This window comes from Acipenser ruthenus, chromosome 8 (genome assembly GCF_902713425.1).
Source record: "Acipenser ruthenus chromosome 8, fAciRut3.2 maternal haplotype, whole genome shotgun sequence".
Taxonomy (NCBI): Eukaryota; Metazoa; Chordata; class Actinopteri; order Acipenseriformes; family Acipenseridae; genus Acipenser; species Acipenser ruthenus.
Genome location: NC_081196.1, coordinates 1,882,552 through 1,896,950, shown reverse-complemented (window position 1 = coordinate 1,896,950; position 14,399 = coordinate 1,882,552). Strand labels below are relative to the sequence as shown.

At 42.2% G+C, this 14,399-nt stretch overlaps 1 protein-coding gene across 5 annotated transcripts in view; it reads left to right on the top strand.

The window, feature by feature from the left end:
• Nucleotides 1-14,399, top strand: part of LOC117962654 (phospholipid-transporting ATPase IB-like) — a 140,106-nt gene that overhangs the window by 70,314 nt on the left and 55,393 nt on the right. For all 5 annotated transcript variants that reach the window (XR_009329304.1, XM_059027992.1, XM_059027994.1 and 2 more), the window contains one exon: nucleotides 7,477-7,649. Coding sequence is in view for 4 of the 5 variants with exons in the window: in XM_059027992.1 (XP_058883975.1) it covers nucleotides 7,477-7,649 (173 nt within the window). In the remaining variant the exon portion in view is untranslated. The remainder of the gene's footprint in view (nucleotides 1-7,476; nucleotides 7,650-14,399) is intronic.

The window sequence follows — 14,399 nt, the reverse complement described above, 5'->3', positions numbered from 1 at the left end:
TTTACTGATTTCTTAGCGGTGGGCTAACATATCTGGGTAGTCTTCCATTACAATACTTTAAACTCGTTAGTACATTTCTGAAAAACAAAATCAAAGGTCAAATTATGCAGCTACTGCCCCACTTCATTGCAGTGTGAAAGGTCAAAGGTTCAAGGTTAAAAAGCGGGTATGCCCCCTACAATTCCTGTACAGAACTAAAATGTTACAATTTCCAATTACTTGAGATCTGGGCCTCATAATGAATTAAACAGAGCTCCACTGGAATGCGAATGGATTCAGATTTACAGAGACCTTCATCTTAATCAGGGCCGGTTAGGCAGGCATTTCCATTACAAAAGAGAAAGATGTCTTTGCTGTGCTCTTGGCATTTAAAAAGTAGAATTTTTCAGTCCCATGGAGGATCATTGTCATGCCTTGTCTGACAAAGAAATGAAGACGTTGTTCATGCTGGCGTCCTGGGAGCAGGGGATCCTCCTTGCTGTGTATCTGAATTATTCGAATGGGATGGTAACCACTATAAGAGTTAACCATGGTAAAAGCAAAACAATACAGAAGTGTAGTACAGCACAGTTGAAGCATGGTAAAGCATAGGTAAGCACTGTATAGCACAGAGAGGTATGGTAAAGCATAGGGAAGCACTGTACAGCACAGTGAAAGCATGGTAAAGCATAGGGAAGCACCGTACATCACAATGAGGTATGGTAAAGCATAGGGAAGCACTGTACAGCACAGAGGTATGGTAAAGCATAGGGAAGCATTGTAAAGCACAGTGAAAGCATGGTAAAGCATAGGGAAGCACTGTACAGCACAGAGGTATGGTAAAGCATAGGGAAGCATTGTAAAGCACAGTGAAAGCATGGTAAAGCATAGGGAAGCACTGTACAGCACAGAGGTATGGTAAAGCATAGGGAAGCACTGTACAGCACAGTGAAAGCATGGTAACGCATAGGGAAGCACTGTACAGCACAGAGAGGTATGGTAAAGCATAGGGAAGCATTGTAAAGCACAGTGAAAGCATGGTAAAGCATAGGGAAGCACCGTACAGCACAATGAGGTATGGTAAAGCATAGGGAAGCACTGTACAGCACAGTGAAAGCATGGTAAAGCATAGGGAAGCACTGTACAGCACAGTGAGGTATGGTAAAACATAGGGAAGCACTGTACCGCACAGAGAGGTATGGCTCATTTCAAAGTGGAAAAGTTAAATAAAATAATCTTGACTAATAGAAATGTAGTAAAGCTTAGTAAAGCCCAGGGAATTAATGCAAACTATGGTGAATCCATTCGCTCGCTATGGCAAAGCATAGTAAATGGTAAATCATGTTATCAGGGTATACAGTAGCTATGTGTGGCTTGTCCGTCGCATAGAATCAAACAAAATACTGTATTCATGTCAAATAATCCACTTTTAGTTTGCATGCATTTCTAGTGTTCTTTATGCAGCAGTCCGCATAACCTCCAAGAATCCCGAATCCTGCCTATGCAGAAGAGCCACTGCTTGAGTGATTAAAACTGTAATAGGATTTCATGTATCTGGGCGCAGCAACAGCCTGCGAGCGGCTGGAGTGATTTGTCCGAGATCGTGTGTTTTATTTGATATGTTAATCACGGCAGATCATCTTTGAGAGAGGAGTGGCTGAGGTCAAATATGCACTGGAGGAGTCACAGAGGTTTGTGACTGAACGGCAAACGCATTGCAGGATGACAGTGTGTGTCAGCGTGCGTGCGTGTGTGTGTGTGTGTGTGGTGGTGGTGGTGGTGGGGGGGGGGGGGTCTGTTGCACAGCAGGCTGCGGCTCCGCCAATCAGCACTCCTCAGCTGGAGCAGGGTCTGTGTCTTCTTTCAGCAGGCAGATAAACTTTCTCTGACATTCATTGATCGATTCATGGCACTATTTGAAGCCTGACACTGCTTGCTCCTCAGCCACACGTGCTTTCATTGAGCGTGGCTGTGTGTTCTGCTTGTATTTGTTATGTGATGAGAAGTGGCAGAATTTAATGAAAAAATCAACTCTTTTCGCTTTTTAATAATATCATCAATAGTTTTCTCTGTGCATGTACAGTATTATAGTCCTAAAAGTGCTTATTCAAAAATGTGTGCTGGTATCCTAGCTACTTTAAGTTCTCATGGACAATCTTTCTAAACTATGTTAGTGTGTTAAATCTGTTTGCATCAGGATCAGCAATCTAATAAAAACAATTGCTGAATAGGTATTCTTCCTGGTATTCAGCTACAGTTGCTAATTCACAAACTAACGTTTATGTATGAAGCCCCCTGTGAATGTCTTGATTTACTTACTGGTTACTGTTCCCAATGGCCCTGCAGTGCACTGTGTTCAAGCCAGTGATTAGACATGACCCCCTGCAAGCCGGTAGGTTACAAGCAGATATACATCATGCTGTCAGTTCATGCACTGTTAAATGGTTTTGTGATCAGCGTTGCTGTCACTGAGTGTTTATGCACACTCCCTGCTCCTGATGATTTACAGCAGCGTGCATCTGTTTTCTGACTTGCTCTTTCTCTCCTAAAACCTCTCTACAGTAAGTTGCATTTTTGCGGTGGAATTGAATTGTTTCAGAGAGGGAGTGGGGTCTGTTTGAATGGTCTAAACAGAGGTGGATCTTGACACTATTGGTCTCAAACTCATCAACTTCTTTCACTGACCTCTCTCCCCTTATATAATAACAAACAAAACACGCCTGGAAACATACTCAACAGAACTCTTTCATACAGTAGCTGAGCTTTCAGGTCAGCTTTCATTTCATATTCAAAAAACAAAAGTGGGATTGGTCAAAAGGTAAAATGGTCTTCAAAAAATACTGTCGATTTTTGGGTGACCAACAATATAAAGCGATGTGTGTTGTCTTTACAGGCTTAAGAAATGCTGTTAATAGGTATGGAATTCTCTGTTTCAGTAGCAGAACATTTTTTTTTTTTTCTTTCTGTGCCATAGAACTTGTTGGATGATTGCAGCATCAGCACCACAGTAAAAATGTCTATTATAAATACCATATGGGAGATACTGAAATTGAAGAAGGAATCTATTAACAAAATCTAGGAGTTTATGTTGACTCGGAAATGTCTTCATCTAGACAAGCTATATAGGAAGCTATAAAAAAGGCCAACAAAATGCTCGGATATACTGTATAGTGAAAAGTGTTGCATGGGAAGTAATGTTAAAACTTGACAATGCATTAGTAAGACCTCATCTAGAATATTGTGTTCAGTTCTGGTCACCTCGTTACAAAAAGGATATTGTTGCTCTAGAAAGAGTGCAAAGAAGAGCTACCAGAATTATTCCAGGTTTAAAAGGCAAGTCACATGCAGACAGGCTAAAAGCATTTAATCTATTCAGTCTTGAACAAAGAAGACTATGCGGCGATCTGATTCAAGCATTCAAAATTATAAAAAGGTATTCACAATGTCGACCCAGGGGACTTTTTCAACCAGAAAAAAAGAAACAAGGACCAGGGGTCACAAATGGAGATTAGATAAAGAGGCATTCAGAACAGAAAATAGGAGGCACTTTGTTTTACAGAGAATTGTGGGATTCTGGAACTCCCCAGTAATGTTTTATAGAACGTAGCACGTAATAAAGAAACCAGAAGTAAACAACTTAAACATGTAAATGATGGGTTTGTAAACAGTCTCAGGTTGATTTATTTTAGAATAGTAATTGGTGTTTTTACTACAGCTACTGACACCAACAATAAGACACGACCCCCCCTGATCCACAAGCGAGGAGAACGTGAAGCATACATGAGAGCTACTGTAAATCAGGCTCAGTACATCAGGTCTAGAAACAAAAATGCTCTCCCTCTTCCTTAATGATAAGATCCGCTACCTTTCTGATCCCAAATTAACCCTGTCTAGCCCTCTATGTCTAAGAACAGTATATTGTTATGTTTCAGTTTGAAGATGTTCATTATCTCAATATGAAAACCATGACTGTTTGTACAAAAGACATGATAAGGTAATGCCTTTGGTGTAAGGGAGTGAGCTTTGGTGTTAAACACCCCAGTGCTGCACTATCTCTGCCTCTGCGAGGCTTCAGCAATGTTTAGAGCTAATGTAAGCTGTGAGCCATCGTATACTGTATTTACTCGCTGGGCTACGGAATGGAGCCCTGAGCCAGGACCACACAAGGGGGCAGATTTGCCAGAATAGCCCAGTCAGTTAATTGCTTGTCAAGAAATCACTACTTAATGGGTTCTCAGCAGCTTCTATTTCTCGCATTGTTGTGTTTGGGATTATTCGATTACTACAGGCTTTTTAATTATCATCCGAACCCCTTCCTGCACCGGGAATACTCAGAGGGGTGGGATTAGAGGTGCATCAGGGATCGACGATGATCCGAAAAGAGAAGCCGCACCGGCAAAAAGCTTTATCTTGCTCTGTGTAGTTAACGCTTTATCATGCCAAGACACCTCACTGTGCTTTACAGAAAATAATACAAAGATTCAGTTAGACAGCCTGTATATCCTTGTTCCCTAATGAAAGCCAGGGAGAAAGAGTGAGTCCACAGAGATGGAGCGGAATGGCTGAAAGAACAAGCTCCCAGTGTGGCTCGTGTCACAATACCATATGTATCACAATAACAGGCAATTCAATTTTAGAGTGAGGGTCTGAACCTCACAGGGTCTGACTTCAAACAGTGCTTCCACACAGTAAGGGGTGATTTAGCTGAGCAAGTGGACAGCCAGAGTGGAAACTTCGAGTAAAGGAAGTTTTCAGCTCCATAGGATAGCTGCAATTACAACCCTTCGAGGACCATCCCACCCCCCTACTCGGCATAGCTTACCATTGACGAACACAGCTTGCAACCTCACCCTTCAGCTAGAAAAAGCTTGTTCCTGTGAGTGACGTTTTGGCAGGCATGCTTAATGAGTAACAAAACGAATGCTGTATTTCTCACCCTTTTTTTAAAATGAAAGTTCAGTAATGGTGGTAAGAACAACAACGACAGAACAAGTCTGAACGTCTAACCTCCAGTTTGTTTATCACATTATGTTACCAGAAAGTGAAAGTCTCTATTAGGAAAGATATCCTGTGGTCAATGACTTGTTGTGACTAGGGCTGTTTTCATAAGCATTCAATAGAAGCTCAGCTGCTTGACCTACAGTAGTGTGCATGTTTATTAGAACACCTCAAGATGTGTCATTGATATCCTTTATATACCTGCCTGCATGAAAACCTCTGGGGGTGAGCATTTCAATCTCCTGACAGTAATCAGTGATATAGAAACAATAGGCACTCAGTGTGAAAATGTTGGACCACTTTGTACTTTAATTATTCAACTTCTAAAAAGTCTCATGCATTTTTCTCATGCAGTTCCTTACTATTTTAAATGAATTGCACGTGTGGCTGATTAAAGTCATCAATTCAATTAGGCAATCACTAATTTGCCAATGTTGACACTTTTCCCAGATTTTCAGTTCCAGCGGTTTGATTTCATGTGCACAACAAATCAAAACTACAGAAGCAATGTGGGTGTTCTAATGCATTTACTGTATTTGGATTGCAAAGCCAAAACCCAGAGTTACGAATCTGTTGCAAAAAACATTCTGCTACATCTGTCTTGTTAGCCGTCATTCTGAATTCATGCCTAAAAGACATGAGGTATGAATGTAACTGTAGTCAAACATTTCCTCAAGGAAGAGACACAATTCTCATATTTAAAAAAAACAATTCAGCTCCTGTACACATGCTATCACAGTTCCGGCACTGAATGATATTAGTGTGTTGTCATGACAGTAGCTTACAGGGACCTGGGGTATGTAAGCAGAGCCTTGTGTCTCCTGGAATAAAGAATACAAAAACAGGCTGGGGAAGAGTCACGTGGGAGGAAGGCTCATATTCAGTAACAGCTGAACCCAGCTGTCTTTAGCGTTACACAATATGAATGGGCTGCTTTGATATCAAGGGACAGTAGCATTAATAAAACCTCTGCCCAGTCCTGTAATCCAATAGTAACCCTAAGGTGGAATACCACACAGCCAGCCAGAGACATAACAACTGGAATGAACAACAGTCTCTGCTTTTAATACCACAAACTGACGAACTTCCTCTGCTGAGACATGTTGAAAAGTTCAACACTCCTAAAAAAAAATGAAATAAAAGAATTATATATATATATATATATATATATAATGTTGATAAGTAAAGCAGTCCGGTTTTAAATAAGCATGTATTGCAAAAAAAAAAAAGTAAAAAAAATCCTGCCCTGTTGGTTTCTATATATTTGTGGGGTTTAATTGGTATGTCATTGTTTAGTTGTGTTGTAAAGACACCGTTTTGTCGAAACGCAGACACGCTGTAGCTCTCTGTCTTTAGCCCCAGCGGCAGTCAAACAGTTGCTGGCAGGCAGCTCTGATTGGGAACACTTTTCCAATTAATGGTAATTGCCAAGAAGAAAACTAAGCATGGCTTTTCTTTCCCCGTGATACACTTGACGTCCCTGTGGAACTCTGTGTATGTCATCACATGCAGCTGGGGCTTCAAACATGCACTCTGTATGCAGGCCAAATGCAGTTTTTTTTGTAATGGTCTCAATCCTAAAATTGTAGGTGATGCTAAACTTTTGGCCATAGGTGTATGTATTAATACATTTTTAAATTCAGTACAAATCCACTATACTGCATGACTTTAGTGCAGTACAGAACACTGGCCCGTAGGACCAATTCCATAGCTTTAAAGCACATACTTAGCAATCCTCAATAGGAACTCCTCTCCTGAATGTCATGCTGCAGGCTAGTGGACTGTAAACATGTATTGAGTTTCAAATGAAGAAGAGAATAAGGAAGCACTTGTTTTAATTGAGACGGAAGATGACAGGGAGGATTCTCACTTGAGGGTTTTTTCGCAAAGAAAATGCAGTATCTTTGTTATAATAAATGGTGTCAACTAGGAAAGCTCAATTATGGTAACTTTATACTAGCACTGTGCTGTATGAAGGGGAGATTGATTTAGCAGTCTGCCGGTAGTGAAATAACCTCCATCGGAAGTAACTGCCTAGTATAAAATGGTAATTCAGATTGCATGGCACAACCAGTGAGCTTTTGTGTACTGTCCAGCAGGTGGCGTTGGTTTGCACACTTAGGGTTAGTTCTGAGTGTATTCCTCTGCAATATCGTTGGGGGTTTGGCTTGGTGATTAGATTGGATATTCAGGAGCATCAAAATAGTGTGATTGAACAGTCAGTATACTAAAAAAAAAACAACTGAAGACACTGAGAAAGACTTCCAGTCGAAACGTTTGTCATTGAAATAATCAAGTTTCTTTTAGTGTTTCTTTATCAGAATTGTCTCCTTGCAAGTAAAACATGACAAAATGACACAGCAGCAGTCTTTCAGTGTTCGGAGTTGATTAGAAAATTCCAGCTGAGGACTGTAAATTATGCATGAATGTACCACACTGTCCCAGTCCGACGTGGCTAGATTTAGCTGCTGATGTGTTTTTCTTTTTTCTTTTCTCAAGGCAACGAGAGCGACGTTGAGCCAGCACTGTGCATCGCTGGGGGAGTCGCTGGGGAAGGAGAATGAAGTGGCCCTGATCATTGACGGAGAGACGCTGAAGTATGCGCTCTCCTTCGAGGTGCGACAGAGCTTTCTTGATCTGGCGCTGTCCTGCAAGGCTGTCATCTGCTGCAGGTCAGTGCTGCTCCTTTCTAACCCCCTGCATCCTGGAGAGCCCTGCAATCCAAGAAGTTGGTTTCATGCCTTCAGTTGAACCGTGTTGTATCCCAGATACAAAACCCACCTTGTTAGTGCGGTACTAGAGAGGAAGATATGGAGTCGCGTCTCGGATAAACATAGGGTTACCAGAAGTCCAGGGAAAACTTGGATTGTCCCGGTTTTCAGCCTTCATTTTTTGTCCCAGTCAGAAACAGTAACATTGTTAAATTGTGCGAGTTTTGCTATTGTATTCCCATTTATATATATATATATATATAATCACCTGTTTAAATGGTAATAGCTGATCTATTGTTTCTAACCTGGCTTTTTGTACATTTAACATGTTGTGGTCAGATGACAATAGAATGGAAACAATGACTTGTTTATTGTATGTTTGTAAGTGTGGCTCCATCGGTGGCTCTCTCTAATCAGGTTGCTAATGCGTGAGTAATACATTCTCAACTTGAACACTCAGAAACATACAATAAACACACCCAATGACTGTGCTATTGTATACAGTTGTTGTAATGGCTTCAGCGTTGCTACGCTGTCAATTAATTGAAGAAAGAAAAAATTCCCAGTCTTATACTCTGAAAGTCTGGTAACCGCAGATAAACACTAACTAACCACTAGCAATTATTAAAATAGCGGGTTTGCAGTTTATCCATGGCTTTCCTTCTTCATGAAGTATTTCCAGTGATTGATGAGTATCCTGTTGGATCCTGATTCTCCTTGGATACAGAGCTGCTTGCTTTTTCTGAATTGTCTGTACTGTGTTGATATACAGTAGTTGTACAACTCTGAATGTGATATAGTGCCCGAAGCCATAGTCTTATTGCACACTTCCTACAGTAATTTCTCTAGCAACAGGCAGTTGTCCTTTTATTTATAACACCAAAATCCTTCTTTAAAATGTGTACACTGAATATTACCCTGTGAACAGTTTCATAAGGGAGCTGTAAAAGCAGCCATAGTCTCATATTGTTAATTATTATTGTGTGTGCTGTATTGGTGTAGTAAATCAGATAATGATGTGTTTTAATAACGCCAGTATCTACAAATGGGCTACATTTAAAAAAATATAGGAGTTAATTAAAGACTGGAGTATCTCTGAAATGTGAATTTTGCTGTGTGCGGCTGGGTATCGAACAGAAAAAGAAGGGTGAAGGACACAGGGCATGAGTAAAATCAAGCAACCTGTGCAAAGAGGGCTACCTTAGTCTGCTACGAATGAGCTGACTGTGATGAGACATGCTGTGTAGGTAAGGACAGGCACTAAAGCACTACGAATGAGCTGACTGTGATGAGACATGCTGTGTAGGTAAGGACAGGCACTAAAGCATTATGAATGAGCTGACTGTGATGAGACATGCTGTGTAGGTAAGGACAGGCACTAAAGCATTATGAATGAGCTGACTGTGATGAGACATACTGTGTAGGTAAGGACAGGCACTAAAGCACTGTGAATGAGCTGACTGTGATGAGACATGCTGTGTAGGTAAGGACAGGCACTAAAGCACTATGAATGAGCTGACTGTGATGAGACATGCTGTGTAGGTAAGGACAGGCACTAAAGCACTATGAATGAGCTGACTGTGATGAGACATGCTGTGTAGGTAAGGACAGGCACTAAAGCACTATGAATGAGCTGACTGTGATGAGACATGCTGTGTAGGTAAGGACAGGCACTAAAGCACTACGAATGAGCTGACTGTGATGAGACATGCTGTGTAGGTAAGGACAGGCACTAAAGCATTATGAATGAGCTGACTGTGATGAGACATACTGTGTAGGTAAGGACAGGCACTAAAGCACTACGAATGAGCTGACTGTGATGAGACATACTGTGTAGGTAAGGACAGGCACTAAAGCACTACGAATGAGCTGACTGTGATGAGACATACTGTGTAGGTAAGGACAGGCACTAAAGCATTATGAATGAGCTGACTGTGATGAGACATACTGTGTAGGTAAGGACAGGCACTAAAGCACTACGAATGAGCTGACTGTGATGAGACATACTGTGTCACTAAATCACTGTGAGTGAGCTGACTGTGATGAGACATGCTGTGTCACTAAAGCACTACGAATGAGCTGACTGTGATGAGACATGCTGTGTAGGTAAGGACAGGCACTAAAGCATTATGAATGAGCTGACTGTGATGAGACATACTGTGTAGGTAAGGACAGGCACTAAAGCACTACGAATGAGCTGACTGTGATGAGACATGCTGTGTAGGTAAGGACAGGCACTAAAGCATTATGAATGAGCTGACTGTGATGAGACATGCTGTGTAGGTAAGGACAGGCACTAAAGCATTATGAATGAGCTGACTGTGATGAGACATACTGTGTAGGTAAGGACAGGCACTAAAGCACTGTGAATGAGCTGACTGTGATGAGACATGCTGTGTAGGTAAGGACAGGCACTAAAGCACTATGAATGAGCTGACTGTGATGAGACATGCTGTGTAGGTAAGGACAGGCACTAAAGCATTATGAATGAGCTGACTGTGATGAGACATACTGTGTAGGTAAGGACAGGCACTAAAGCACTGTGAATGAGCTGACTGTGATGAGACATGCTGTGTAGGTAAGGACAGGCACTAAAGCACTATGAATGAGCTGACTGTGATGAGACATGCTGTGTAGGTAAGGACAGGCACTAAAGCACTATGAATGAGCTGACTGTGATGAGACATGCTGTGTAGGTAAGGACAGGCACTAAAGCATTATGAATGAGCTGACTGTGATGAGACATGCTGTGTAGATAAGGACAGGCACTAAAGCATTATGAATGAGCTGACTGTGATGAGACATACTGTGTAGGTAAGGACAGGCACTAAAGCACTGTGAATGAGCTGACTGTGATGAGACATGCTGTGTAGGTAAGGACAGGCACTAAAGCACTATGAATGAGCTGACTGTGATGAGACATGCTGTGTAGGTAAGGACAGGCACTAAAGCACTATGAATGAGCTGACTGTGATGAGACATGCTGTGTAGGTAAGGACAGGCACTAAAGCACTACGAATGAGCTGACTGTGATGAGACATGCTGTGTAGGTAAGGACAGGCACTAAAGCACTACGAATGAGCTGACTGTGATGAGACATGCTGTGTAGGTAAGGACAGGCACTAAAGCATTATGAATGAGCTGACTGTGATGAGACATACTGTGTAGGTAAGGACAGGCACTAAAGCACTACGAATGAGCTGACTGTGATGAGACATACTGTGTCACTAAATCACTGTGAGTGAGCTGACTGTGATGAGACATGCTGTGTCACTAAAGCACTGTGAATGAGCTGACTGTGATGAGACACACTGTGTCACTAAAGCACTATGAATGAGCTGACTGTGATGACACACACTGTGTCACTAAATCACTGTGAGTGAGCTGACTGTGATGAGACATGCTGTGTCACTAAAGCACTGTGAATGAGCTGACTGTGATGAGACATGCTGTGTCACTAAAGCACTGTGAAAGAGCTGACTGTGATGAGACATGCTGTGTCACTAAAGCACTGTGAATGAGCTGACTGTGATGAGACACACTGTGTCACTAAAGCACTATCCCTACATCCATGGACACATGGAAATGGATATGTGCTGTTTGGCATCGTTCCACCCGCACGTCTCACTGGATCTTTCGATTTGTTCTCTCTTGTTGATGGGGTTTCATTTAAGCTTTGTGCCTTACAGGGTCTGGTCTTACAGCAACAGCACCCTGGGCTTGTTTTAGATTCATGTATTGTCAGTCAGTGTCAGAGTAACACCAGGGTTTTGTTACAGCAAACACAGAGTTTGATTCTATCGAAAAAACAAATGAGAGCTGTCTGATATTTTGAATAGTGCGTGTTGGGCCGTGCCAGCGGTGAATACTGAGAGATTGAAACGGCGCCCCAGCTTCTTAAGAAAAATCAGAGAGATTGAAACGGCGCCCCAGCTTCTTAAGAAAAATCAGAGAGATTGAAACGGCGCCCCAGCTTCTTAAGAAAAATCAGAGCCATCACTAAATACGTGGGAAACTGACGTGTGCAGCAGCTAATGGGGCCCCAGAAGTCCTTGTTAGCAGGGCCTTTACTGTGAACTTCTTAACCCTGAACATTAAAGCACCAATAAAAATGATTTGGGGAGCTCGCTGTGTAAAACAAAAGCTGAATGAAACATTAGGAGGATTATAGCTCTCTACTGGTTCATCAAGCATTTTCCCTTTAGGCGCCGTTAATGTTTGCTTAGTGTAAGGAAGTGACAGGTACCCAACATGTCTGAGGAAATCTCAGTCTATACAACCGCAATAATTAAAGCCTAGAGCGACAACATCTTCAGACTGAGTGCTGGTGCATCCCGGAGCAAAAGATAAATGTGTTCACAAACGCTCTTCAGCTCTGACAAATGTAGCAACCGGCTAACAGGGAAATAAATCTGTGTTTCCCTCAATATCTCTGACCCATGTTTGGCCTTTCTCTCAGGGCGGAACTTCACTGAAGCACTGGGAGTTTTTTGTAAGGTACACCAGGGGGTCGAGCCTGTGAATGCTGCCTCCGTGGCCTTTGCTGAAATAACACATCTGCTAGCAGTACCAGGGCCTTCCTGTCGGAACCTGCAGCCTGCCCATGTCTCCAGGAAGCGGCTTTGTAGCTAATAATTGGCCAGTGTCGGGGGGCAGCATTCTTGAGAACCATCTGGAGAGTTAGGTGGGCCAGTCAAAACACACAGAGCTGAAGAGGACAGGGGCAAGTCTTTTGGGTAACTGCACCAGGGCCACTGTGTTCCTGTGCATTCCTTCAGATTCCCACACCCCTGCTCACTCGTGTATCTCTTTCCTGCACAGTGAGAACGTCGTCAGGACTGCTCCTCAAAGATAGGCTGAAGTGGTTGCTATGGTTTCAGTCCACATTGTTGACATAAAACAAAACACCATCTTTTCTTGCTTTTGAGAAACATTCTGACCATGGCCCTGTGTGACTGGAACAAATAACAAGTGATTTATTATTTATAGCATTATATATATATATATATATATATATATATATAGATAGATAGATATAGATATCATTCCACATTAGTAGTAAGTGGATTATATTTGAGCTATCACAGCACTTGTGGGAGAGACTGTTCATTACAATTTTCTATTAAGGGAGACACAGATATTTTGTGAGAAAGTAGTTTGAGTGAAGTTATCTGGCAGCAAATTCCCCCTCCCCAGTTGCATTGCTTTCCTAGAAAAAGGAGAACATTTCAGGGTACCATTCTACCATTCTACTTGCTTGACTCATTAAGCATATTTTTTTTAAAGAGGAGACACTTATCTATTCAGAGATACCAGGTTATTTAGTAAGTAAGGCATCTGAGTGAGGAAAAATGGGCAATGCAGTCCCCACCTTAGTCTTGCTGTAAATCATTTGTTGTCTCCAAACTTGCATTGCATGTGTGTTTCTAGCAGCTGTGCTGGTAAAATTCAAGACACGTTTTTCTTGTACCTGGATGCTGCCACCCAACTCCATCGTACAGCTTTGTAAACAGAAGAGCGCAGTCCAGGGATTCACAGCTGTATCTCCCATTCCTTCCAGAGAGCAGGAGTTCATCATGACCAATAATAAACCCCCTGAGAGGCAGTCTAGCAGGACTGCACCCTGTTGTTTGCTGGAACGGAGTTCTGAATGCTGGTGGATAGTTACATTTGGGCGAGTAACTGGATAGTCAATCCTTTTATTAAGCTGATTAGAGAACCTGTCTTGAAAAGAAGCACACTCTTTTCAAAATACACCCACACAGTTTTTACATGAATTCACTTCACATTAAGATTGCATGTGATACAGGGGGCGTGCAGTATAATCGGTTAATAGTATTCTGTTGTATACAGGGGTGTTTTTGATAGGGTGCTATACAAAGGTGGCATATAAGAGGTGAAACCCAAAGCAGCCCTGCGATGCCGGTGTGCCATTTCTTTGTAGAACCTCTGTTTCTCAGATACTGTACAGGTACATTCTGTTTTATGAGGCTCACACTTGGTGGGTCTGGGTTGCATGCTTGCACTTGAGAGCCTCCATAAGGTAAAGTGATATGTTTGCTTGGAACACATTCTTGTCGGGTGTGTTCATGAGACCAGGCCAGACCCCTGTGGTTTTGACAGGATGTGAGACGGGAAGCTGGCTGCAGAGCGGCTGTCCCTGCAGGATTCTCTGAGCCTCGAGCAGCACAGCACTTTGCACTGGCCGTGGAGACAGGAGGAACCGCTCTCTTATTCTTTACAGTAACCCTCTGCGGAGAGAAAAGGAGGAAAGTGAGGGGAAAAAAACAAAACAATTGCCTACAGCTCTTCCAACACATGCCGTGGCCACTCGTGTGTGTGTGTGTTTGTGTCTCTGCCCTATTCTAGTGTACCTCTTTAACCCTTTCAGTCCTGAATTATATTATTATTTGAGTATACATGAGAACAGGACAAAACCTGTTACATATATTTATACCTCAGACTGGGACCTAGGAGTCCCTTGAGGTTCCAATGTGATTATCTGCTCTTTTGTTTTCTCGATTTCTGGCACATACGGCTCTAAGATAAAGCGGGACTGAAAGGGTTAATTAACTGTACAGAGAGCTGATTCATTCGTTTTGTGTTTGAAATGAGCGGTTATGAAAGAAGCCATTGCTTTCATTAGTTGATGAGCAGTTGTGGTCTTGTGTGGAGAAGAGCGTTAGTATAAATGTTAAACACTTGTTATAA